The 27,811-nt window shown below is 37.0% G+C and overlaps 1 protein-coding gene and 1 non-coding gene across 3 annotated transcripts; both read right to left on the reverse strand.

The window, feature by feature from the left end:
- LOC126094610 (nuclear transcription factor Y subunit alpha) lies at positions 1 to 27,317 on the reverse strand. 2 transcript variants are annotated; one of them, XM_049909086.1, is made up of 8 exons: positions 27,170 to 27,317; positions 26,550 to 26,664; positions 26,304 to 26,462; positions 25,281 to 25,413; positions 20,810 to 20,994; positions 12,167 to 12,343; positions 8,109 to 8,200; positions 1 to 5,413 (listed from the first exon to the last, which is right to left on the reverse strand). In XM_049909086.1, the coding sequence occupies exons 2-8, from the start codon at positions 26,625 to 26,627 to the stop codon at positions 5,233 to 5,235; spliced, it is 1,005 nt and encodes a 334-aa protein (XP_049765043.1). In that variant the 5' UTR covers positions 26,628 to 26,664; positions 27,170 to 27,317; the 3' UTR covers positions 1 to 5,232. The 2 variants fall into 2 exon arrangements, with proteins under 2 accessions (XP_049765043.1, XP_049765044.1); XM_049909087.1 differs by lacking the exon at positions 27,170 to 27,317 and adding an exon at positions 26,787 to 27,147.
- Trnas-cga (transfer RNA serine (anticodon CGA)) lies at positions 13,060 to 13,133 on the reverse strand. Its single transcript has one exon. It is a non-coding gene; the product is annotated as a tRNA-Ser (tRNA).
- Positions 27,318 to 27,811: the final 494 nt, after the last annotated feature.

Genomic DNA, 27,811 nt, shown 5'->3' on the forward strand with positions numbered 1-27,811 from the left:
TTTTAACTTACAATTAATCAGTTCTGTATTTCACAGTGCTAAATACACAAAACACATCCAATGTCAGTAGCACAAACAGCTGCAACTTTCATATCGGTGGTAAAGGGAACAAATTTGTGAAAATCATATACCAAATACAGTGCCGAACTGTCAGCTTAGAGTAATTGTCCATGAAAAGGATAGGTTATAATTAACATAATGTATAATAAAAGTCATCACACCCATTTGGATACTTAAAAATATCAGTGACAAATTCATGACAGTGCATAAAGGATCGCATTCCCTCTCAACAGACAAGTTTTAAGTCTATTTCAATGTATGGAACAAATATATCGTATACCAAAAATTTCAAAATAGTTTAAACAAAGCAATGTTATTACAAATTTGGTTTAAGGAAATGCAATTTCAGCAGCAACATCAACAAAGTTGTTTAATGTCATTATTTTGCAAAACAAAATATTGATGTTCTGTTATTTGTATGTAAATTAGTTTTGCTAATGAACAGTATCTTCGTTATACTCCGAATACATTGCCGTGCAGGTATTTGGAATGTTACTAGTTTGCTCATTTCCAACAAAACTTACAAAAAATATACGTAATTCTTGAAGGCAATGTACAAGATAGGTAACAGGGAAGACGTATAGAACAAATTTCACAGAATTTAAAATACTTATGTCTCACGTCAGAATTTTCTTAGTCCACAATGTGACAGTAAGATATTCCGTAGACTCGACACAGAGAGAGTTTCATAATGCTTCATAAATATTCAACATAATATATTATCAATCATGACTGGTAGATAAGATAATTTACCAAAACAATTATGCTAAATCACTGGGATGTGGTGTTTTCTGCAAAGTAACCACAATTCTTCAACTTGCCACCTTCTCAGCAAAAGCTCACAACTATTTAGAGTCCTGGACGCAGAGTTAGTTTCACATAGTGAAAGAAAGACTCGTGAATAACTGGCTTGAGGAGGGAGGGAGAGAGGAAAACTTTACAAAAATGAATAAGCAATTGTCACTTACATAAAAATTCAAGTGCACCTAGTACATAATGGGTAAGATTATAGAATGAGGAAAGCATAGGTAATTGGAGTCAAATACAGAAAATCTCACAGGAGACAAATACAAAAGGAGACAACAAGGGTGGCTTTCTTTTCAGGGTGGCAGTATGATCAACTTGTGCTTCTTGAAAACTTGTTAGCAATTTCATCTCACCAAACATAATTAACTGGACATTGTAACTGATTTCCCAAGTATTCCGTTCAGACAATATACAACTATCTTCTCAACAAATCAGCCTGATATGCTAATATCTTTCTTATTCAAAGATTTAATTTCCTCTTCACCAAGAATGAAAAACTAGTGTCCACATTTCAACACTCAGATTCGGAACAGTATTCAGTAATTTCCTTAACTTGCATATTATTCCAGGGAATCCACACAACTTCTGTGTTTTCGATTCATTCCACATGTGTCCTATTACCTTCCATAAGGTGTTTCAATTTACTACACTGCGAAGAAAGCTAGAGGTAGTGTGAGTTTTAATCATTACCATCAAAGAAAGTGACCAAGAAAATTGTTACAAAGTGCTATCGATAAACAGACATGTAAGACCAACAATGTATCTCAAGCTTTCAAACAAAATTTATTCATAGAAAATGTCATACTCTTATTACATCTGATTTTATTTTTATTCGTGTTCACCTGTCCTTACAGTCACATCATTTACTTCTCAGTTAAATTCTGTTTCTATCTTCACAGCCTTACATCAATTTTATTTCATTAACCAATGTTGATATGGGCTTTGCTTCTGACCCCCACTTGCACTCTCCATTCTGCCTATAGGCAACTACTAGCTCAGAAATTTATGTTCTAGCCACACTGCTACATTATCTTTGATCAAGCCCAACTGCTCTCTATGACTGCCACCCACACACAAAATGTTTAGTGTGGTCACATTCCCAGAAATGCTCATTATATAAATTAAATTAAAAAGGAAGCTTTTAACTTTCTGCACTGATCATTATTTACAACCTCTTCTGTAAGGCACAAAGCTATCGTGCCTTCCTGAAGTAGGAAGAATGTCTTAATATTTTACCTTTTTTTTCAAATTATAAATAAATCATATTGCTGTGGATGAATTTTGTTACAACTGATTACTGCTGACACTTCAAAGTTGATGTAAAGGAACATTTAAAGTATGTACATTTAAAAACTCATGTATAAAACTATTAAGTACACCGTCATTTTTTCTCACAGTCACAGACTGTGGTATATGCTAATTACATCAAGTAACAAATATACATTTGTACTTTCAAAATTGAAACATCTCTGTTGGAAGGCAGTGGTAAAAATGAAAGTCCAACACTTAGCAGGCAGAGACAAATGACACTCCTTTTGAGATGCTATTACTTTCACAGGCTGAGTTCTTTTGAGTGGTGAACAACTTCAGCAATTTGGCTGGGCAATGATGATTCAACATTCTGTAACACTCACTTTTTGCAGCACTTCTCAAAACTACTCTACATTTAATGGTCAATACGGATACCAATTTTTATGTTTATTGCGACTTCTCGGAACGAAATATCTGGAAAATACTTTTATCCACATATATCAAACTTTAATCTTGAGGAAAACAATTACCAGCACAGATGGGTTATTCAGTAAATGAAATCACTGAAATAAACCACTGGAAATTAAATCACTAACAACTTCATAGAACAATTTGCAATGTAATTTTTTTTCTTTATAGATAAGCAACTGACTTGTGAAAGCTGAAATCCCAGGACAATGATATTTATAAATATGATTCCACTGTTGCAAATAGTAGAAAAATAAACAGTTAAAATTTAAATATTGTTCACATAAATTACTGGATAAAATCATTTTCATTTTGCTCACTGCTTTTGAAATTTCTTTCTATGCTGTTTTCATACTATTCCTTTAACATTTTGATCTTAACAAAAGTAACAGACTACTTGTAACAGCAATTATAAAAACTTTTTACTATAATTACAGGAATAAAGATTTTGTACACATTACAAAACATATTTTTCATAAAACCTTATGTACACCAAAAAGTACAACAAGAAAAAACAGGTATTCTACATTACTCAACAATGTTCCATAGTGCCACAATTAATACATTATGTACTCTCAAACTCCAAATAACTGCTACTACATGACAAGGACATAGTCACAAGTCTAACAGCTTCTTATAGAAGATAATTTCACAATGTAAATTCATGATTAAATATTAGTTTCACAGATAGCTCGAATGACACCACTGCCAACCTTCAACAAGCAAACAATTACTCAATTCATTCCAATGCCAATGATTCACAGCTGACATGTGGCAGGTTGGAACATTAAAGACAAGAGATTGTTGCCTAAAAATAATTCCTCATTTAAAAAGAAATTGAGCTTCTCAGCTTTCATACTGTGATCACAATATACCATCACTCTTCCCTTCAAATACAGTGCAGTACAAGCAGAGCACCTATCAGTCTCTTCAAATCTGTGCAATCCCTTAACTCCTTACATTCTTGGTCATCTCTCTCATTTATAGTAGTTTCACTCTTCTGATAAGCCCTGGGTATCAGAAACTGGATTACATAACTGATAAGCAGAAAATTTGAAATACTTGCCAAGTTGAACATCTCTCCAGGTATGTGCAGTTAACAACAGTCATTTAAATGGTGGTGATTATTCATGTGATCAGAAGAAGCAAATCTTCTAATTCTCGTTTTGAATGTCTGCCCTCACTCTATATGTGGCCAATCAGTGTTTCTTTTCATTCCATATACGAAATGCACATAAGATGGACAAGAGATCTGTCCCAATTATGTATCAGTTAAAACAGTTTTAGTTTGGCTAAGCAGACCATGTAACTGCTGGAAGCAATAACTTTTGATCAACAGTGACTGCTAATTAATTACAAGTTTTATTTGTGCAAATAATTGCATAGACCTTTTAATTACAATGGGCATGCACGAGTACATTTAAACGAAGAACCTGAAACAGTATCCTTAGTTGGTTCACAGATAATTGGTTCTATTGCAGTGTTTAGCAACAACTGACAGTGGAAAGGGTGTGCTAATATTGAATTTTGAGTCACAGGGATACAACATGTGACAAAATGCTGGCATGGCAAGAGTGTTTCACAATGTGACTGCCATTGTTTTAACTTATTGTCTTTAGTTTCGCGAAAGAAAAGCTACCTGACCAGTAGCACATAACCCATCATTGATTTCACATTTTCAAAAAAGGCAAGAATTATCTCGGAAGTAGACATTCCAGAATATAATAAAATGGAAAAAATACAATGATGAACACTTGTCAACACTTTTAGACAATAATTGTGTGTTTTCGCCCAGTGAGGACTTATCTGATTACAACAACAAAAAAGTTTAATTTTTTATGTGGTCTATTTCCAGAGACTCCATGTGCACACTTCCCAATCACACATATTTAAATTAATCAATGAAATACTATAAAAATGATTCTACAAGCTAAATTACACATGTTACAAATACAAATATTTACATTTACTCTAGCATACAGCAATGAACTGCCGAATGCTAAACATTTAGTCCACTCCTCCAAAATTATGCGAATACAATTCACTCTCTCGAAATTGTTCTACATATTTTGGAGGATTCATTTAACACACATGACATAACAAATTTTTAACAGTCTCGAAAATCAAGAATAAAAACTACACAAAATATGTATAAATACTGTTAAACTGCCCAAGCAGTAGAGAGAATCACTGTCATTTGTAGTCTTCTCAAATAAAGAGGAGACTAAGAGTGTCTAAAAACTGTCCTGCAAAGATAAACCTATTGCTGATGACATAATAAACCCAGTGAGTCACTGCCATTATTTACAAAGAGGTTCCTTTGATAGATATGATTAATATTAATCATTCTCCATGGAGACAGGCTGCAGTATTTACTGCTCCCTCTTGAACAATCATATTATAAAAAAACCAAGTTGTCACTGAATTTACCAGACTGTCATAAATAGCTGCATCTCGCCTGTGAGACACCACACAACTCAAACACTGTTTAAGAATACCACTGCCTTTACATCTCAGTTGTGATCACTGAGCTAACAAAAAGTTCACAAATCTTCATTTCATTGTTGCACAAAATTTTACACACAGGAAGACACGCATTACAACGAGTGCATTTGCCTTCACACATCTTGTGCAACACTAGTAGCCCTATGACAAGTCAAACATATTCCATTCACCACCTGCCTTCTGACAGTCTGATGGCCTCACCTCAATGACAAGTGTCGATCCCAGATTATCTGCATCCACTTGTGAACTAGTTGATGTTACAGGAACACTGTTTATGTTTGTTCTTGCTTCCACTTGAAGGTTGTTGTTCTGTTGAAGTTCCCTACAAAATATTAATGTATGTTAAATAGCTTGAAACGTTTATCTACAGAGATGATTATGTAAAAACATATGACAAGCACTATCTGAGGAGAGGCTAAAAACATTGGGAAAAATGAGCAAACACACGTGAAATGTTACAATAAAAAAAAGGATCCATTATGTGACACCAGATAAACTTTCATTAGGTTACAAACATAACAAAACAGTAAATTTTTCAGTATTTGTTCTCGGGATGACTACATCCATTAACTTATGACAAATGAAATAATTTCACTGCCAAACACAATGAAAAATCAAAGTGAAATACGGCGATAACAGATGTTTCCCCTTACATAGGATGAAGCCCTTGACAGCACCGCAAAATAAATACACTGGTGGAAAAAAAAAATCCCTACACCAAGAAGGAGTAGTGTGAGATAGATAAAAGTTAGTAGGTGCGATCCTAAATCTTGAAGATGACGTGTATTTCCCAAATCTTAAAGATGACGTGTATTTAAATTTAGCACCACTTGCAGTGCCACTATGAAGATGTAAATCAGATCTGCTTTAAATACATACTGTAATGGTCATAAGTGTTAGTTAATCCTGAGATTGGACATAGAGATGATGTTAGTTAAGAATGACTTCAATATGACAAAGATGCCATAATCAACAGTTCACTGTGAACGAGGAAATATAATGGGGCTACGAGAAGCTGGATGTTCCTTCCACAATATTGCAGAAAGACTTGGCAGGAATGTAGCCACTGAACATCACTGCTGGCAGTGTTGGTCACAGGAAGATACGGTCGCAATAAGACTGGGCTCTGGACGGCAATGTGACGCTACCGAGGGGGAAGACAGCAATGTGCGGCAAATGGCTGTGGTGAATCACATTGCATTTGGAGCAACAATTTGAGTGGCAGTTGACATCACAGTAGCACAAAAACTGTTACAAATTAATTAATTCAAGGACAACTCTGAGCCAGAGACTTGGCAGCACACATTCCACTGACGATAAACCACCATTTGGGTCTTCAGTGGCGTCAAATAAGAGTTCATTGGAGGGTGGAGTGAAGCGACATCGCTGTGGCAGGAAAAAGACCCTGCAAGAAAGGGACCAACGATGACTGAAGGGAATTCTTTAACGTGACAAACGCAACCCTTCCGCAAACTGCTGCATATTTCAATGCTGGGCAATCAGCAAGTGTCAGCGTGCGAACCATTCAACGAATCATCATAGATATGGGCTTTCGGAGCCAAAGGCTCACTCATATACTCTTGATGACTGCACAACACACAGCTTTACGCCTCTCCTAGGCCCGTCAACACTGACATCGGACTGTTGATGATAGGAACATGTTGCCTGGTGGGACGATTGTATCAAGAGCATGGACGTGTACAGGTAAAGAGACAACCTCATGAATCCATGGACCCTGCATGGCAGCAGGGGACTGTTCAAGCTGGTGGAGGCTCTGTAATGGTGTGGGGCATGTGCAGTTGGGGTGATATGGGACCCCCAATACGTCTAGATACAATTCTGACAGGCGAAACATAAATAAGCATCTTGTCTCATCACCTGTATCCATTCATGTCCATTGTGTATTCCGACAAACCTGGGTAATTCCAGCAGGATAATTCGACACTCACACGTCCAGAATTACAACATGGTGACTCCAGGGAACACTCTTCTGAGTTGCAACATGCTCTTCAGAAGAGATCTCCACCCCCCCCCCCCCCCCCCCCCTCTGTACTCTTATGGAATTATGACAGACTTGTAAGATTAATGGTGTCAGTTTCCTCCAGTACTACTTCAGACATTAGTAGAGTCTGTGTGTGTGTGTGTGTGTGTGTGTGTGTGTGTGTGTGTGTGTGTGTGTGTGTGTGTGTGTGCGTGCGAGAGAGAGAGAGAGATGAGATCAAAGATCAAATTGCAGAAGATTGTTGTTAGAATAGCTGGAACTTTTTCTTCCTTCTGGAATTTATGACAATTACAAAATCAGATCTAATAAGAGAGGGCATCAGAAAAACAACTGTACAGATTTGTGCCTCAGTTCCCATGCCACTGCACAACATAGTTCAGATCGCATGTGAATCTGTTGACACCCTGATAACTTATTTGAGTTCACATGTCAGGAGAAGGCAAGGGCACCTCCAACATCATGTCTAGTAAGCATCACATCCAATAGCAAAGTTTGAATTTTTGAAACCTTTTTAATTAAGACTCAGTATTAACAGGGTAACATTTATACAACTAAAATGTAAAGAGCCCATAATTTTGGGATGGAACTCTGAAGATGATGACTGCCAGTCTCCAATGAACATTACACATTTAGATAAACAATTAGAAAATTGTCTGTGTAAACCAATATTGATGTTAATATGATTTATCAGTTAAGTCACTTTCTCATACCAAATTTTTTAAACTGATGTGCAATATGTATGACCTCGACATCCTCTGTAGGTAATGCATTTGGTGAAAATGGATCCAAATAGACACACACTACATCCATGTATTATAATAAGAAGCTTTTTGCTGATAGCAATTTAGAACAGAAATTAAAGTGATAAAATATAGACTAACATAGCATTGCTTCTTATTTTTGATGACTATGAAAGTGTCCTACAAATAATAATAAGAAGAAGAACTATTATTATTATTATTATTATTATTATTATTATTATTATTATATGTATGAAATGCCATGTACAACTTACAGTTTCTTCTTCACTGAGCCTGAATGAAACCTGCCCCCTTCTCCTCTGATGCGGTTCATTGCGTGACGATGCCTCGATTCATGTAGGTATTTCTGTAAGAGAAATTACAACAGAGTTTTAGTAAGGATTATTTTGTCACATAACAAAGAAATTATTGCTTGGCAGCAGTGAATTGTTAATGTTAGTAGAGCAACTCCAACACGTTTGAAGATAAGCAGAAGTATTTTGCAGGCAAGTTGGTAACTATCAGGTTGTAAATATTACAACCATAATGGCAATTCCTGGGTGGAATAATATGGATACTGAGGAGCAGGATACTGAGGAGCATAGATAATTTTTAACAGAAAACAGGCATTTGCTCTAAGTTTTGAACTCTTGCTCTTTTTCTAATAAAAGTCCCCCCCCCCTTCCCCACCCCCCACTTAGAAACACACATTTACACTCCTGCAATCACAAGCTGATGAGATTTTAAATATGAACACGCATTTATTGGTGCAGAAGGAAGTGCAATTGAGAACAGTGTGAGACAAGGTGGTGTCTTACCCTCCATGTAGTTAGATATGTATAGAGCAGGCATGAAAGGAAACTAAGGGAGAAAACAAAAACTTTTAGGTTTACCAAGGACTTTGCACTTCTGTCAAATTGTAAAGGACACGTTAAATAAGCCGAGTGAAATTTAGAGCTTCTTGGAAACTGGTTATAAGATGAACACGAATAAAAGTCACACAATGATAATGAACAGTAGTGTAAGTCAGGTGGTACTGTGGCTTTAGATTAAGAAATGAGATAATGCAGTCAATGAGTTTTGCTATTTGAGAAACAAAATGAATGCCTACGTCCATGATAGAGATACAAATTTTAGACTGGAAATAGCAAGAAAATCTCATCTGAAAAAGAGAAATATGTTGACATTTATCATCATTTGAAGTGTTACACCAGGCCACTGATGACTGACCATCATAATTATCATTTGAAAGTGAAACACATTTTTTGTACTTTATGTATGATATATGGACATAAGATGCACCAAAATACTCTGACTGCATCGACTGTTTTCAGCCGGGCGATTGTTTTCCAACAACCAACTGAATCTATTCTTTTCATTTGACTGTTCCCATCACTAGTTTTGGCATTGATTTTCTAATAAAAATGTATGCACATTCTTCACATTTAACCCTTTATCTGCTCTGGACATGTTTACGAGTGCGCCTTTGTACCTGTCCCTGTGTGCTCTTAACGTGTTTACGTGCTCCACCAGCCCTTCTACCTGGTACTCTCAACGTGTCTACGCGTTGAGAGTACCAGGTAGAAGGGCTGGTGGAGCACGTAAACATGTTAAGAACACACAGGAACAGGTACACAGGTGCAGTTCAAGTTGTAGAATATTTGTAAGTTTTTAAAGAAAACGTAGCTTTACTGTTGATGAGCAAATCCTCCATAAGATGATGATGTTTGATGCGTCCAGAATCACAAGGCTGTAATATTGATGCTAAGAGTGAAAAAGTAATTTAAATTGCAATTCACAGTGACTCTGGAAAACAGTTAATTTCCATGTAATACCATATAGTGTTTGTCATCGGTGTAGACTGTATGTAGTAGAATACATTATTGATCTGCCATTATTATGTGGGATAGATTCTTATTGGCATGACCAAGTATCAAATATGTAACAGAATTTAGTATAGTTACATGAAATGATGTTTCTTTCAAATATTTATAAGTAAATCTAACCTAACAACGAGTCTGCAGAGTAACAGGCCTTCAGTCTACAATTCTCTTATTTGAAAGGAACTAATTTAATTTGAGTGCTGGTACTAACAAAGTGAAATAAAATTGTTTATACTTTATATTATTGTGTGTCGTTGATTTGGTGTGCTATACTTCAGTGATGTTTCAATTTTTGTTTTTCGATAAGTAGTGTAAGTTTTATTTTTCTATTCTGATTAATTAATCTAAAAATAAATTTGTCTACATAAACATCAGTGTACTGCAGTGTCTATGTCTTAGGTCATTTCAAAGACACAGAAAAACTACTTTTCATCATATTACAAATGTTCTGTCTAAATTATTGAGCAAAGTTATTCAAGTATTCTAATTTCAGTAATTGCAAGGAATGTCTGCATCTGCAGGCATGATACACAATTACATAATAAAGTTGTATAGGCAGTTTTAAATTATGTACGCCACTCCTGTAATCCACTGATATTGCAGTGAAATTTATATAACTGGACTGGCAATGATTTGTATGTGTTCTTATTTTGATTTGGCATACAGGCTGATAGCCTTTCTTCCAAAATACATGGGTATGTGATCATACAATCAAGTGATTTAACCGATCAGAGTTTGGGGACATTATATACTCTTACTTGATAAATGTAGCTTATATAACAGCGAACCATTCGTAAAATAATTAGATATTTAACAGGCCCATGGGTAGGTGAGCATTAATTTTAGTCTTTCACAGAGTCTACAATGAAGGCAAAGCACTTTTACTGTTTGTAGCAGACCATAATTGCAATTGTCATATAACTAGGGACCAGAAAAATTCGCAATTTGTGATAATGCAAAATGGATGTAAATTATCCCTAAAAATACAAAACCACGAAATTACCTAACAGACACTATTTCATAGCAAATTGTGTTCAGAGGAAATACGTTTTCAGCGATAGTTTGAAACAGTTTTGCTTCTGGCATATTAATATAAAAAACTTAACCTATTTTCAGTTACTAGTATTGTACGTTATCTGGCAAAGTCAATTTGGAAAGATAATGTGCATCAAACCTGTGTGCAAAATAAAAAGCACATGAACGCGACGATGTACCAATGCACTCTATGCTCTGGTGCCATGCCAGTTGTGGGCAGTTGAGTGGTCTATTTAAGGCAGAAACTGAGTAATGCAATGTGGTACCCAGCCTTGGGACACAGCATTTTATAAGAAAGAAACGCATATGTTGTTTGTTAGCTGAAGTTCGAAAGTTGCATAATGTGGACACTTTTAATGTGGATGTTCTGAATGGTAGTTATGTCTAATACTGCTAGAGGTCGGGCCTGAACTATCTTAACAATATGCTGCTAACCTCAACAAGCAATTGCGCAGTAGCCGTTCCCAAATGCCTTGTGCATTGCTCGTTTTCTTATTTGAAATGAGTAAAGCAATTAATCCTGGTTCATTAAGGGTTTCTATTACAACCCTTACAACACCAGAAGATACTGGCAAACCCTGTGACAATCTGTCAGTTACACTTTCACAAAATATAGGTTTAGGTTTCTGCCCTAAGAGAAGGAGACGGGGCTTGTTTCCCTGCACCACTCCTCTCCGCTCAGGTGGTCAAAATTCTAGTTTGTCTACGCTCGAGGCCAGCTGCAACTCTGTAGTGTCTGCACTCTGTGTTATAGTGGTGGAAAACAAAATGTGTCTCCCCTAGCGTTCAAATTTTATTACTTTTGGTTCTAATTCTACACTAATCACGTTGTCACGGCTATGAATGCCCACGAAATGTAGAAATTAATATACTACAGATTTAGTAAATCATTGAATTGAGTGGGAAAAGATAAAGAATGAGTAGAAAACACCTTAAATTGGAGAGTCATTCAGCTCACCAGTGGAAAAATGGTGCTGCTTTTCAACAGAACCATCATTTGTTGGAAACTTAAACAAAGAAGACAAAGGCCATTTTGGACAAAAAATCTGTTGAAGTTTCTGCAAAAGAAAACAGTCCAGTTGAAAAGTTCCCTATCAGCAATTTTCTTAAAAGTCAATTTCTAAGAGATAAGGCTTTGTTTGCATTCACTCATGAAGTGTGACAACCTTTTAAATTTTTGCACTCACACACACACACACACACACACACACACACACACACACACACACACACACAAAGAATAAGAATAAGAAGCAGTAAATTTCAACAAAATTAGATGCAAATTTTGCAAAATGAATGAGAAATTTGTCACAAATAAATGCACATTTTACCAAAAATATCTGCTACATTTTCTGTTCCCTCACGACACATTAACAGCAACAACAATGAGAATAACCAATATCAATTCTACTTACAGGTCGTTCTTTTGGTATTCTTCCTTCCGCTTCTAATTTTGCTCGGGCTTGACGGCGTTTCAGTATACGTCTATACTGCTTTGCATTTACATACAAAGGTTCTTCTTCAAGAAATTCTGCACCACCTGGAAGGGGTACTCGTTGAAACTGGTGCACGCCACTTGCACCTGGCACCATCTGTTTGGAGACAGAACAGAAACAGAAATAATATTTAATGATTTATAAATTTACAAATTAATTTGTGTCTATAGAATCCCCAGTTTTATTTGCATTTAAAAAATTCAAAAATATTGTCTTAACATAATTTCGAAATTATTGGTCACAGGTAATAAACAGAAAGCTAGGGCTAAGTAGATATAAAATGTGGTTGCTTTCATCTTTGGAGAAGATTACGCACTTCAATATCTAAATAAATCACAAAATTCAAATCATTGAACAGTTTTATTTCAGTTGGACAGATGACCAGTTTCTCATAATCCTGCTTCCTTATTGTATGAGATGCTTGCTAGTTATGGCATGCACACAACTGATATCAACATGAGCTGGTGGCTCCCAGTACAATGGAAACTTATGAAAGGCCTGCAACATTTCCTGTTCTATGACTAACGCTTGCTGATGGCCTGCCTGTGCAGTGGGACAACTGCTGACAATCCTATCATACCTATGTTTCTTCTGTATACCGAGTTCTTATCCTTTGTACTTTCAGGCATTTTTGCAGAACTGCTACTACTTTTAACATTAATGTTTGTTTTTATGTGTCATTAAACACCCTTGGATTCATAAGTCAACTACTGTATTATATTTTCTTAAATCATTTTAATAAAATTGTCACACATAATTTGCAAATGCATGAACAATTTGGCTATGAAACTTCCTGGCAGATTAAAACTGTGTGCCGGGACCGAGATTCGAACTCGGGACCTTTGCCTTTCGCGGGCAAGTGCTCTACCAACTGAGCTACCCAAGCATGACTCACACCCCGTCCTCACAGCTTTACCTCTGCCAGTACCTCGTCACCTACTTTCCAAACTTTACAGAAGCTCTCCTGCGAACCTAGCAGGTCCCGAGTTCGAGTCTCGGTCCAGCACACAGTTTTAATCTGCCAGAAAGTTTCGTATCCGCACACACTCCGCTGCAGAGTGAAAATCTCATTCTGGAATTTGGCTATGCTTCTTAACAGTTTATTAATGTATGTAAATATTTACTTCTTAAATATATAACTGACCCTCCACTAGCACCAAGATTTGCAACTTTTTCACATTATTTAATTATCACATATTACTAAATTATGATATCTTAGTGTTAATTACTGTGCTAACTAAAACGCTTTAACACAAAAATGATGAAAAGGAATCATAAGATAATCCTTGTCCTTGACCGCAAATTTTAGTTATCTGAGTGTCCAGTGGCTGGTGCTAGTCGCCTGTTTCCATGGAATTTAGGATTCAGTCTTCATCATAGATAGAGTGTTTGTGCTTTCATTTGGAATCAGACCTAGCAATTGTTTATTTGCAACAGTTTTGTTAACTTCAGTTCAGTCTCTGCATATAAGTTTTGTTCAATTTTATATGCTTATAATTTCTTACACATATTCTCAATATTTATTCTTATTTTCAGCTTGAAATTGTTGTTTTATGGATAGATTTATTTCCAGGGAAAGTGATATTGTAAGGGACCCTGAAGAAATCCTATAAACACTACCAGCAATTTCAGAAAATGAGTTGATATGGGAATCTAATGACTACTCTGATATAGAAGAGGAAATTATTGAAAGTGAATATTAACAGTTGCAGGTGGGAGATAACGGTCAGGGAACTCCTGTACAAGATGTTACAGCAAGTACCTGGAAAAGACAATGAAACATTTTGAATTAGCCAATTCCTAACTTCCAGAAAACAAGTGTCAAACTTTATCAGCATTGCACATAGGCCAAACGGGACTGCCTAGAATGCAAGTGCACATTAAATGCATTTTATCTGTTTATCACTGAAAACATGATAGAAGACATAGTAGCTCATACCAACAGATGGATTTGAAAAAGTAGCTATTTTCGAGCTTGACGATGTACAAATGCGACAGTAAAAGAAATTCATGCTCTATTTGGGGCATGTTTTTAACTGGCACAAAAAAGGAAATCATGCAAACTGCAGGCATCTGACAGTACTGGTATGACTATCTTACTACCACTTTTCAGTTACAAACGTTTGCATTTTCTTCTCAGAGCATCTATTTCACAATATAGAACCATACTACTCACTATCATGTCAGCGACTTGGTTGCTGATTGATGAAATACTGCATGCTTTTTTGGCTTTTTGTAGGTTTGTACAGTACATTCCAAATAAGTTTGCGATGTGTGGTCTTAAAATATACACCATTAGTGATGCAAAAACATGTTATACCTTAAACTTTGAAGTATGCTGTGGCAATCAGTTAGCTGGGACACACCTAAAATCAAATAAACCTCAAGATGTTATCAAAATCCTATTGAGAGCACAAATAGGAATATTACGACTGACAACTATTACACCAACTATGGACTAGATCAGAATCTACTGGAGAAATAGTTGACCACCACTCGGTTTGAATATCATCTTTAGCCACAAAAATCCAAATAAAAATAGATGACAGATGTTTCCAAAAAGCTACTGACCAGTCCTATGTAGCTCATCTGAAACAAATATTGAAACTAAGGAAACTTACATAAGATACACAAATATTTTTAGAAAGGTTCAGAAAAGGGGAGCTAGTCTATGATGAATCAAAACCTGGAATATGTCACATATGCAGACAATTCAGAAATGTCAGGACAAAGACATTGTGCAACAGATGTGGAAACAACATCTGCCAAGAAACATTCTCTTCAGAACTGTGCGTTTCTCCTGTGACGATGATCAGTAGATGAAAATTTCTTCTGATTGAAGATGTTATTTACGTAAATTATTTTAATTAACCTTTTTAGCATTTTTATTTCAAATAAATAATTAATGCAATGACAAGCTGTTTAGTTTCAGTTTTTACCCTCTCACTTGTCTAAAAATGATAATTATGTGAAGACTGAATTGTGGTGTAAATACCATCACACAATTGCTCACACCCACACCCACCAAAGGGTTAAGATTATTTGTGTGTGTGTGTGTGTGTGTGTGTGTGTGTGTGTGTGTGTGTGTGTGTGTAGCGGGAAAGGGGGGGGGGGGGGGGGGGATGGGGGAGAGTGATGTACTGTCACACAGTATCTACAGTAATCTGAACTTCTCAAACACCCATGCTGTGTTTTCAACGATGACTATTCCTGCACCCAAATGATGTTAAACTTGAGTTTCTGAGAAGTCTCAGTTTTAGAAGTGACTACCCCCAGGATAGCAACACCAATTCATTATTGAGATTTAACTGTTTTCTGTAGAATGAAATCTTAGGCGAAGTATTTTTTCCCCTCTGAGTAGTAAAGGCATTCAGTCTTAAGTGTATTTTATATTGTCCCTCTTACACAAAAACTATGAATTTGGTGCGAATGGAGTGGTCTTAAGTTATGGTGATTCTCGTGTACTACTGTGATGGTGTTACCCTAATGCATTACGTTTCTCCATGGCAGACCGTCAATGCACAGTATTACTGTTTGTTTTTGGAACATCACCTGTGACCAGCTTTGCGAAAGAAGCGGTGACACTTTCTGCACAACCCACCCATCATTTTGCACAACAATGCGCAGGCGCATACAGTACAAGCTGTGGCTGCTATGTTCGGTCGACGGGACTGCAAAGTCCTGTACCATCCACCATACTCCCCTGACTTAAGTCCTTGTGACTTTGATTTGATTCTGAAGATGAAGGAACCACTTCACTTCATGGCTTTTGCTTCAGAACTGTTCCAGAGATTCGACAGGCAGTAGACCTCTCCATTCGCACCATCAGCAGAACAGGCTCTGCTAATGGTATACTATCCCTTCCACATAGTTGGTAATGGGTTCTACACAATGCTGGTGACTACTTTGAAGAACAGTAACAGGTGCAAACATTTAACTCTTTTATATCAGTTATGAATAAATAGTTGCTACTGTTTAAGTTCCAGCCCTCATATATTATTACATATACTCACTAATTTTCTTCCAGTCACATATTTTATCATTAATTACAATTAAGAGCTCCGTTCATTAAACGCAGCATTATTGCTGGACAAAAATGTATTTTGACAATGTAGCCAGGAATAACACAGCACATTATTTGCTGCCATCTTGATGAGTAGTTACTTTGAAAATTGCAAATGACTGAAAGAAGAATACTCAGGATTGCCTATAAAGAAAACAAAATGATTCTAACACTTTGCAAAGTAGGAGCTCAAATACAAAAGGTGCAATATCATTACAAGGAATGTCTGGAATGTTTTTATCATTTTCGCCTCCCAATAGGTATAAGGAAACACCGATAATTACATAGCACATTAATACATTCATCAAAAGTATCATATTTTGTCATTTATTCAAATGTGAAACATCTTTAATATTTTTCCACTGCTGCACTACTGTAAAGGGAAGCCTTCAAGAAGGTACACTGATTCAGCACTGAATATTATGTTAAGATATACAGACCATAAAGGAAATTTGAAGAGTATAATTGCAAGCCAGTCTCTCTTCCAAAATGTCAAATATTCCAAAAGCACAATTTTGTATTCTTTAGACCAAAGAAACATCTGCGTTGCAAATGTAAGGCATTTAATTTGCTGACTGAGAACAAGAAGCTGTTTAAGTAACATCATGACAAACATTTGCAAAGAAATTGCTAGCACAACAAAGCAAATGATGTGGCTATATATTTTGATCTGCATTCTAATGGAATGCGTAGCCAAATATGATACCTCAGGAAACTGTCAATATATAATTTGACCATATACAATACCATACATGTACCATATAACGTGTGATTCCTGAAGAGGGGCAGCAGCCTTTTCAGTAGTTGCAGGGGCAACAGTCTGAATGACTGACTGATCTGACCACGTCACACTAACCAAAATGGCCTTGCTGTTCTGGTACTGCGAACAGCTGAAAGCAAGGGGAAACTACAGCCGTAATTTTTCCCGAGGGCATGCAGCTTTACTGTATGATTAAATGATGATGGCGTCCTCTTGGGTAAAATATTCCGGAGGTAAAATAGTACACTCGCGCACACACACACATATTCATCTGCACATATACAGACACAAGCAGACATATGTCTGTATATGTGCGGATGGATACATATGTGTGTGTGTGTGTGTGTGTGTGTGTGTGTGTGTGTGTGTGTGTGTGTGTCAACATACCAACGCTTTCGTTTGGTAAGTTACATCATCTTTGTTTTCAGATATAAACTTACAGTCAACTGGTCATAAACTTATGGTCAGCTGATCACTTATTTTTTAAAAAATAGACCACATGGAAATGGAATGCGACTCTTATTCATTCCAAGATAGAGAAGAAACGTCAATACGTGCCAGTAGTCCACCTAAAGGATGGGCACTAATCATTGAAAGTTGCAGGAGGAATGCTTGTCCTTCATCATCCACATTATGATGTAAACCTATTTTCTAAGCTTCAAAATTGACCAGAAAGACATCCCTAAAATCACAACATACAGTGCTTGTCTACTCCACTATGAAAGAAACAAACTTTTTCAGTGTCCAATAAGACAGAATTTGAAGGAGTCTTTAGTGAAATAACCTTAAAATTTATCTATTCCCAAGGTATACATGGAAAAGCTTCTGATAGCAGCTGGTAAACTTGTTTATTCCAAAACAATAAAATTAGAACTGGCACCAGATACATGTGATTTACTTTCATACATGTATGCAAAAATACAGTACTTCTTGGTAATACTAGAACAACAAATGTGCAGCTATGATTATGCACGTATGATTATGAACCTCATATCCTAACAATATAGTACATGGAAATAAAATTCCTTAATTACTACCGTTGATTTTGAAGACTCTGGGAAACATTTAATTACCTATATCTTAAAACTAGTATGATACGAATTCATTGTTTTGGTATAAAAGGGACAATAGATTACACTAAAGGTGCCTCCCATTGGCAGAGCAAACAGTCATGTGCACTTGTAGAAATGTCTTAAAAATTAAATGTGTAACCTGTAAGAGGAAACAATTCGCTAAATATTTGTACAATGAAGTAAACAGCCTTAAGTTCTGATTGACCAAAACTTGCTGGTGCTGTGGGGGCTATACCATTCATTTATCTGCTCTGAGAACCCCTCACTCAGGCACCTGATAAGTTAAAGAAATTAAGACTGAACTTCACACAATTAGTTTCTGTAGACATGTGGAGCAACCACCCATGCCTACATACACTGTCAGGCCTCTCTCTCTCTCTCTCTCTCTCTCTCTCTCTCTCTCTCTCTCTCTCTCTCTCTTTTTAAAATATACCATTGATGTACTGTTGTGTGTGTCAAGTTGGTCCACCAGCACAGCACCACAGGCTGAATGACAATGCATAAGGAAATTTTCGATGTTTTGACTGACAAATTCTTGGCAGTGATTCTTCAGTCGAATGAAGCCCACTCTCCAAAGGTGTATGTTAACTGATTAGTACTTCCTGACATTCAAAGTAAGGGGGTTGGACTGCGAACTGAACCCAGACCAGGTCCATGCTGTGACCAAAGACAAAAAGTGGCATTTAATGAGGCAAGAAAATCATAGTTAGTTTTAAGTCTTCCACTTACTACAAATACGTAACCATAAATGATTAACAGTTTTAACAATTTACTCAGTAGTGGTCATACCTGCGCAACAGGGTTAATACTATTTTCCACACCACCACATGATAAATTCTTGTTCTCATATTTATACTGATTTAAAGCTTGTATTCTGTGCTCTCTTTCACTCATTATGGTAGACCCCAAAAAAACTACACAAACAAGTGTGCAATACTTAAGATACCTGAGCATCACACCCAATGAGAGTCGATGAAGGGAATTCTCAAAACAGACATCTTGGAAGAAAAGAGAAATTGCGTAATAAAACAGCTTCCTTAAGCAAGCACCCACAATAAATCTGCACAGCCCGAGAACTGAATCATGGACAGCAACGAAGTAGTTCACACAGCCACCTCGCAACCCACCCCTTTATAGCCACAATTAGTATGTCAATATTCAGCCAGAACAGTTACACTGTATGTATCTTCTTGCCCACAGCTCTCCCTTATCAAATGTGTTTAAATTTATCCAATCCCTTTTGAGCATATAACCCAGTGCAAAATCATCCCAAAAACCTTCATATACTTCACGAAACCTGACACCAGCCTTCGTCATTTCCTCACATTCTTTGCCCACAATACACAGTCTAGAATTCCCCTTACTCTCATCACTTCTCCCGCTCAAGTTATATCTGGCGTTACTTCATTTGTTTATTTTACTGCCTCAATATAACTTCTTCGTTTAGACACACATTTGGGCTTTTTGCTTCTTGTGTAATACATCTAACGTTTAATCAAGCAAACTGAAGTCGACATCAGAGCCAGCGGCAGTCACAGTGGTGCTTATCCCTATTGCTCATAGGTTGGCAACGCATCAGTTTTGTGTAGGAATACGATGATTCTCCAACATAATCAATGAGAGGAGAGAACAGAAGCAATGTATTTCTAGTGCCAAAATTGAAGCCATTGTTTTGTCTGCTATTTTTTGGTGTATAAGTGAGTTTTTAGAAAAATACTTTGTGATTACAGCAGCAGTTGCTATAAAGTGGACTGATATAAGTGGTTAGTTCTGCACTGCGATGTCATCTGTTGGTGCATTTCTCATGGATGAATTGCAGAGGCATGAAAATATATCAAATGTGATGGTGAAATGAGAATCAAAGGTTTGTGTGGATGGAATCCTCTGAAGTGCAACAAAAGCTGCCACTTTAAGTGGATCAATGTTTTTCGATTCAATCATGGGAGAAAGTAGGTGGGTCAATGTTCATTCATAATAGAGTTGGACATTCCTTTTATTAATGAACATTGATCCACATACCTTCTTCCATGATTTAATTAAAAAATAATGATCCACTAACTGTGCTTTTGCAGATCGACTGCACACAAACGCGGAAGAACAGAGAAATATTTTAGTGCCTTTTCAAATATATCAGAAGTGGCAACACCAACTTTGGTTTGTAGTTGCTAGCACAGTTTAAATAGATGCAACTCTACCAAGGGGCAATTCAATTTATAATCTTCATTTACAGCAATGCTTCACCCTTTCTTCCAAGTGCAATACTTTGAACATACCTGCCTGCTGCTCTCCCCTTGGCTGCGTAACGAAACGGCTGAAACTCTTTCTTCTGTTTCCATCATACCTCATGGCAACATTCCTGTACAAAACACTTAAGCACACCACTAGCCCCATTCTAGAGTTTTATCAATCATACATGTTCCCTATATCATGAATTCTCCTTGGCATTGTTCCCTTAAGCTTAGCCATCTAAAAATCTCAATGAAATTTGTTCGCCTACTCTTAAGCTTTTCTATGCTCTAATCTGCTTATGAGATTGGTGCTTATGCCCATTTCCATTTCTGCCAGCACCTCTCCAGATACATAACTTTCTGTAAGTAAGAGAGTTTAATACCAAAAGTTTCTACCCACTCCAAAGTTAACATACACGAAAATGAAGTGATACTGACCATTACAATATTACTCCCATTGACACCCACAGCCTGGGGAACAGCTGTGGCAGCAGGGCTGGCACTTGTGGTGTTGATCTGCTGTTGCGTTGCTGCTGTGACAACCGGGGCTGGAGCTGCTGCTGTTACAGCAGCAGGGCCTGTGCCTGCTGCCAGCTGCACCAGATTTCCATTCAAGTTGATCACTGTTGGCATATTTACAATATTTCATTCCTAACAGAAATGAAAGCAAACTGTGACTCACACTTCCCCTGTTTACCTTGATATGAAATGAAACATACATTCAAGACCAGCCAATAATTACATAACTGAAATGGTAATATCAACTGTTCGTAAGTTTTAGCACATGAATAGCAAAGAATTCTGTGGACAATAGTGGCAAAAATTCACCACGATTCTAGACATAAGGAACTAACAGTCTACAGTAATTTAAGGCCTGGTGTACACAGGAGTGAACACGTGTGAATGAGAACTCTCTGGTTTAAGCAGTAGATGAATGCATGCAATCTTGGCTTCAGTTGTGTTCAGTTCACATCTGCTAGTGTTTCGTTGGCTGTTGGCTTTTTAGCGAATCATCAAAGGAAGTTCATATCCTCTCTGCTTCAGCACTAATAGTACAGAAAGATTTTGTCTGTCATCTTTTTTACTTCTGCTGTTGGACACCGAGCTGCGTGAACAATGGAGATTTCTGAAGAGAATGTAGTTATGCTGGCTGAAGAATATAAATATTAAAGGTGCTTGTGGGATCCAAGAGATCCACGGCGTAAATGTCAAAGGGAAAGAAATAGGATTGGTAGAAAATTGCGAAAGCACCCAAAGATCTAACTGCGACCATGAGAAAGATAAACTCATTACATGATCACATCGGGTGAGAACTGAGCAAGTAATCAAAAGCTCTGTGTTTCTTTTCATTAAAAAAATAAAGACAATGACAGTTTTATTGAAAGTAAACAAGTGTGAATATGACTGGCAGAGGCACTGAGTTGTCAAAAGGCACACATAAATGATAATGTTTTAATTCTCCTGTACCTGTGTCTCTTGAGGACTCGACATCTTTGATATCTGGTGAGTTATCTATTTTATACCAAAACTATTTACAACAATTTTTAATACATATTCAAGTGTATATATTTAAGACGATTAAAATTAAAAATATATGAAAGACTATCACTTTCACTGATTATAATCATGATAGCTCTAATTACATGCCTGATGTTATCACTGTTATGTTACAAACTTTTGACAATAAATAAAAATAATTTACCTGGGACAATGCTATCTTCCTTCTAACAAGCTACATAAGCAGATTTGGGATTACGGAAGCATCTCTAATATGGTGCCAATGATGTCACTATATACACACGGCAATAAACACGACAATTTGTATAAATAAGACAATAACGTCTCCCTCCTAAAATACAATCAAACCAACGGGACGACTGCAGGAACTGGGGGGGGGGGGGGGGGGGTTGTTTCAGGAAGGGGCAAGCTAAATGTAACAGTAAAAAGAACACACACACACACACACACACACACACACACACACACACACACACACACACACACAAAGTGCCATCAAACACAACAAAATGACATCTACAAACACAACCAACTCAAACTCCGCGCCTTAATGACATCACACGCCATAACACCTTTACACCATAGGTCAAAGCAGACGGCTGGAATCTGACGCTTCTGTTGACCCACAGATTTTATCAACTAGCCCATGTGACAGGTAATACGTAATTTCATTAATCATTATTGTTCCTTATGCCAGGAATTTTTCTCAGGCAAAAAAAGGTGGCAGGGCTGATCGGCCCACTACCCTTCGCCTCCTATAATACGGCAAAGAAATACCCGTAGCTTTGTCAACTGCCCCGTCGTAGACTTGTGCCACCGATCTTCTACATACTTAAATAAAATCCTTGAAATGCCTCACATGTCACTGCAGAAACTACCCAACATGTAGCAACTATTTAAATGCTAAATAATCATTAATGTGACTACCTCTAGATGCTAATAACCAGAGTGCAAACATCACCCTTTCTTCAGGTTATATTTGTCATTGATAATTAGTGTACTTCCGAAATTTTAAATTTCCTTCCCAACTGTAATGAGAAGCTAGCGAAAAGTGTCAACCAATATGTGCAATGTTTTGGAATAATGCTGAGTAAAGGTGGTGCTGCAATTCATAGTTAAGCGCACTACATCTATGTACATACTCTGCAAGAACCTTACAGTGCATGACGGGGGGAGGAGCGGCGGCACTAGTAGCATTTCCTTTTCTGTTCCACTAACAGACCTACTGAAGGAAAAACAACCACCTATAAACATCGATACAAGCTCTGCATTCTCTCACCTTATCTTCATGGTTCTTACACTAATTGTGGCAGTAGAATCTATTTGCAGTCAGCATCAAATGCCAGTTCTGTAATTTTCCACAATAGTGACTTACAGAAAGAGCATCAGAAGCATTTCCGTAATACTTGTGTGCTGATCAAATGTGTGGAAAGAGAACACTTTTTAGACATTTATCGACGAAAACTTGTGTGACACCCACTCTAATGCAGTCAACCTGCAAGTATTCACCTGCACAATGCTGCTCTCTATAGTGATTCACAAATAAAGAATCACTCTATAACAAAATCTAACAGACCTTTCAGCAAAGAGTTAAACAAAAAATTTAATCGGGAGCAGGTTTTCTACAAACAGCAGACTCAGACTATAAAATGGACGACACATTTCACTACACAGAATTGTGTGTTTGCCTGAAAAGAAATGGAGGCTTTGAACATGCCCTTGTGAGGAACAGACTGGTTAAAATAAAGTTGGTGACATTCCTTCTATGAACTTAGTGATTACCCAGTCTTGCAGTTTAATTGTGCAGTGCATAGATTCTGAGGAAAGTTTGGTATGAGTCATTGGCTTTGACCAGTGACTAATGCCGTAAACAATATGGCAAATAATATGACGTTATTGGCATTTTTTTTTTTTTTCTAACGGGATAAGCTACAGATGAGTGTCACCTCAACCATGATTTTAGTATCACATTTGTTGTCTTCTCCAACTCTCAACCAAACTGTCACTTTCCAACTTAACCTTGACCTTGGGCAAAGCTACACATCAATCTGTCACCACAACCAGTCCCCTCCCCCTCCCCCCTTGCTGCCATTGCTATCAGAAAGGTGATGTGCGACCAGATATTAAAATTACATCACTGGCCAAAGCTGACTCTTACTGAGCATTCCTCCTGATCCCAGAGTATTACATATACACAAAACATGAAACAAGACAGCTAACAGGTGGGCACCTATACACGAAAGTACTAGTATTAGACGAATTGCAACAGAAAGATCAACAATACTTATATCTTGTGGGTAAGTTACATTACTTCTGTACATCTTCAGAATTCAGCCTTTCCAAATGGAACCATTAAGGCATATGTCTTGAGCGTGTTTGTGAAGCACAACAACCTACATATCAAAGGCTGAATGGAGAAGTAAACTCAGTCTATCCCAATGCAAGAAACAGCTCTTATGAGAACAAAATCTTGCTTGTTTCAATCTGCTTAGAGAAAGAGTGTAAGAAAGGAAGATTATGGTTTAACATCCTATAAATATCAAAGCTGTCAGATGTAATACGGATGGAAAGTGATCCATTCCTTTTCAAAGGTATTATCCCAAAATTTACCTTAAGCAGTTCATGGAAACCATAAACAAACATAACATTAAGTAGGCTATTCCATAATAATCCTTTTTTTTTCTTCATAAGAGCTTGTTACATGACTACAGCTGATAATATTTTAGGAAATAACTCTTCCAAAACTTTTGCATAACTATTAATTGAGTCACAACTAGTTTCAAGGCTACAGCCTCTTTACTACGTACTCATGCTCATTGACGTAAGACATTACTTATCATTTGCCATGAACAGGAGGAATCAGTTCACATCTAACATGTTGTCTCACTGGTCAATAGACATAAAAAAATCCAATGCAAGCACACACTACCTCTTTCGGAATTCACTGAGGGAGCACAGGTGTTAAATTTTTGTAAGACCTCTGCTATCAGAAAGGAGTACACGGAACTGACGAAGCAAGCTTCTCCCTGCACATGGACCACCACAGGCAGATGTGCAGTACACAGAGTGAACTGCCTTCTACACACATTGTTGATACCTCATGTGGTTGTACCAAATAACTACAAAAGTAGAAGTGACACGCAGAAGTAATTAAGACCTCAATTTCTATTGCCCCAAAGTTTATCAACTTCTATAAATTCATACCCATGACTCCAAGTGATGACAATATGTTCAATAAACCATACTACTGGATGGTATGTAGTATTTAATAGCCATTGCAATACCTAATTTATTTTCAACAGACTCACACAGTAATAAAGTGATAAAATTGCCATAGTATACTACTGACAGGTTGAAGTGTCGTTTCAATTGACATTTAAGTTAAACTCACCAGTTGGCTGAGTTGTTTGCTGAACGCCACCATCAATCTGCACTGGTTGATAAATAAAAGTTTGTCCATCTGAAGTCTGAATGATCTGTGCCTGTTGTGGCTGCTGTATGACAATTTGTTGTCCTGCACCACCCTACACATTTCAAACACACACGCATAAAAACAATATCTGAAAAAATGAAATAAGTAAAGGCGTAAAAGTATTTCAGGTGCTTGGGAAAGTTACGATATATGAAGTACACAATTTGTACATCAAAGTATAACTTTCTTCATGTCAACAGCATTTATTAAGACAACACTTAAAAAGTGGTACTTAACAAAAATTAAATTATACAACTGGAGGAAACATCACACAGTTCCACTAGTAAAAAAGGATAAACCTATTTGTAGAGCAGATCAGTGTCTTGTTCAACAATTTAAAGAACTATAATTATCTCACTATTCCTCAGCTTTAAAATTGACTATAGATTGTGTGTTACTGCGCAAAATGCTAACTTTTAATCAACAGGAGATATAAGCTATTTGGCATAGAGACACACTGTAAGAAAAACTTAGCAAATGGATAGAATTATTATCAACAGAAAGTGGATGTCCCTTAACAATACCCTTTTAAAACAGCAGCTATGAATAGAAATTAGGCCTACTATAAAAATATACACATGAGGGCCATATCATGTGGCAAAAAATAAGGAAATCCAATGAGTTGGATCATCTAAACTAAATTACAAAACTCCTCTGCATAATTTATAAGCTTATATAGGTGCATGGAGTAGTCTCAATCATAAAGTTTTCTAATTAATTCCATTTATTTGTTTACATACCATGTTCACTACTATATCAGACTGAAAACTAGCAACTATACACTAAAATCTTCAAGAAATGTTCCACTTTTATGTCTTAATGATTTTTGACAGCTACCCCAAAAGCAAAATGTATCCATTACAACATCTTACTGGTAACATAGACTAATAAAAGTTCTTCTGAATGTGAGACATATTTGTGAACTAAAAATGGGAATACTACCTGTAAGCTGGAAACTGGTAAAACTTGAATTGGCTGCAATGTCTGTCCACCCTGTGTTGCCACTTGAATGGTTTGTGGGCTCTGTGGAACAGCATGAACCATAATCTGTTGCCCATTAGAACCTTGTATTACTTGTCCTGCTTGGTTAACCTGTACAACCTTTAAAAAGATAAGACGATTTGTAAGCTATATGACAGACATCTACACATACACCAAAACAAAGAATCTTCAAGACAAAACTAATACCTGAACTTGTTGTCCCGCTGCACCTGCAGGCACGGCCTGCATAACAGTAACTTGGCCATCTCCTAGCTGTTGTTCCATTGCAAGCTTTCAGCTGCAATATTAACGACGTCGCTATCTGCAACAAAATGCAGTAAAAAAAGTGAGGTTATGTCATCTCTCATAAAAGTTCTTTTAAATAGCTTATATAATTAAAATAATCATCACTGGTGACAACTAAGCAGTTATAGATTAAATTACCTCAAACATTCGGAAAGTTCGTAGTAGCGTTTTACTTTTCCAGGACTCGGGCATAAAGGCGAGAAGCGCCTTACGCTATGAATTTCACCACAGACGTAATTCCGACTTTGGTATAATGATCGCGCCATCATATTGCACACAGCAAAATTTAAAAAAATACCAAAATTGCACTCAACACAAAAATATTCCATAATGTAGAACATGAATTGAAACGCGCATCCTGAGCAAAATTACACATAACAAATATGGCCTCCCATCTTGTTTCATGCAAACGGGGCCATGTATGACCAAATTCCACGCAAAAATCCACAGAAAAATCAAATTTCGGCGACACCTCTACGTACACAGCTTCACCAGAGAACTCAGATAATTTGTGAACTTACATTGGATATTTTCGACAGCACTTTCCCAATGATTGGTCGGCAAATTGTACACCAATAGACGGCGAATCACCAGCCAGTCCCGGCCACACAACAGCGAGCTAAGCTGTGTATTGGTGCTGTCGACCACCCAACTACCACTCCCTGCCCAGCTACCGACGCGCCAACGCGGTCGATGCCCTGCTCACAGGATGCGACAAAATTGAATACCTTTTGGAATGAAATTTCTGATTTATTTGCCGTAATAAAGCTTATGACGCACCAAAACTTAAGAAAAAGTTGTTGCGTAATGAAAAATGGCGACGATCGATATTTGATAAGAAAGCACACGTAAACGTACACTACATTGTTCGTTTTAGACCACTTGTGTATTTCTAAAGGCAAAGTGTAGTTTGTCCTCTCATCTTGCATAGTGTAAAGCAAAAGACGTGTGAAACCAATAAATGAAAAATAAAATAAATGAAAAGAATGAATGAAAGATTGATCAATGTTCCGCTCATGTCGTATATTATCACTGTCATCTATAGTATTTTCATGCCTATTAGGAGATAAACATTGAGCATCTACCTGTAATTTATTCTTTGATGGCGAAGATCAGATCCACTATCACATTTACAACTAAAGAAGGTGTTCTCAGCGGTAGTC

The sequence above is a fragment of the Schistocerca cancellata genome, chromosome 8 (assembly GCF_023864275.1).
Source record: "Schistocerca cancellata isolate TAMUIC-IGC-003103 chromosome 8, iqSchCanc2.1, whole genome shotgun sequence".
Taxonomy (NCBI): Eukaryota; Metazoa; Arthropoda; class Insecta; order Orthoptera; family Acrididae; genus Schistocerca; species Schistocerca cancellata.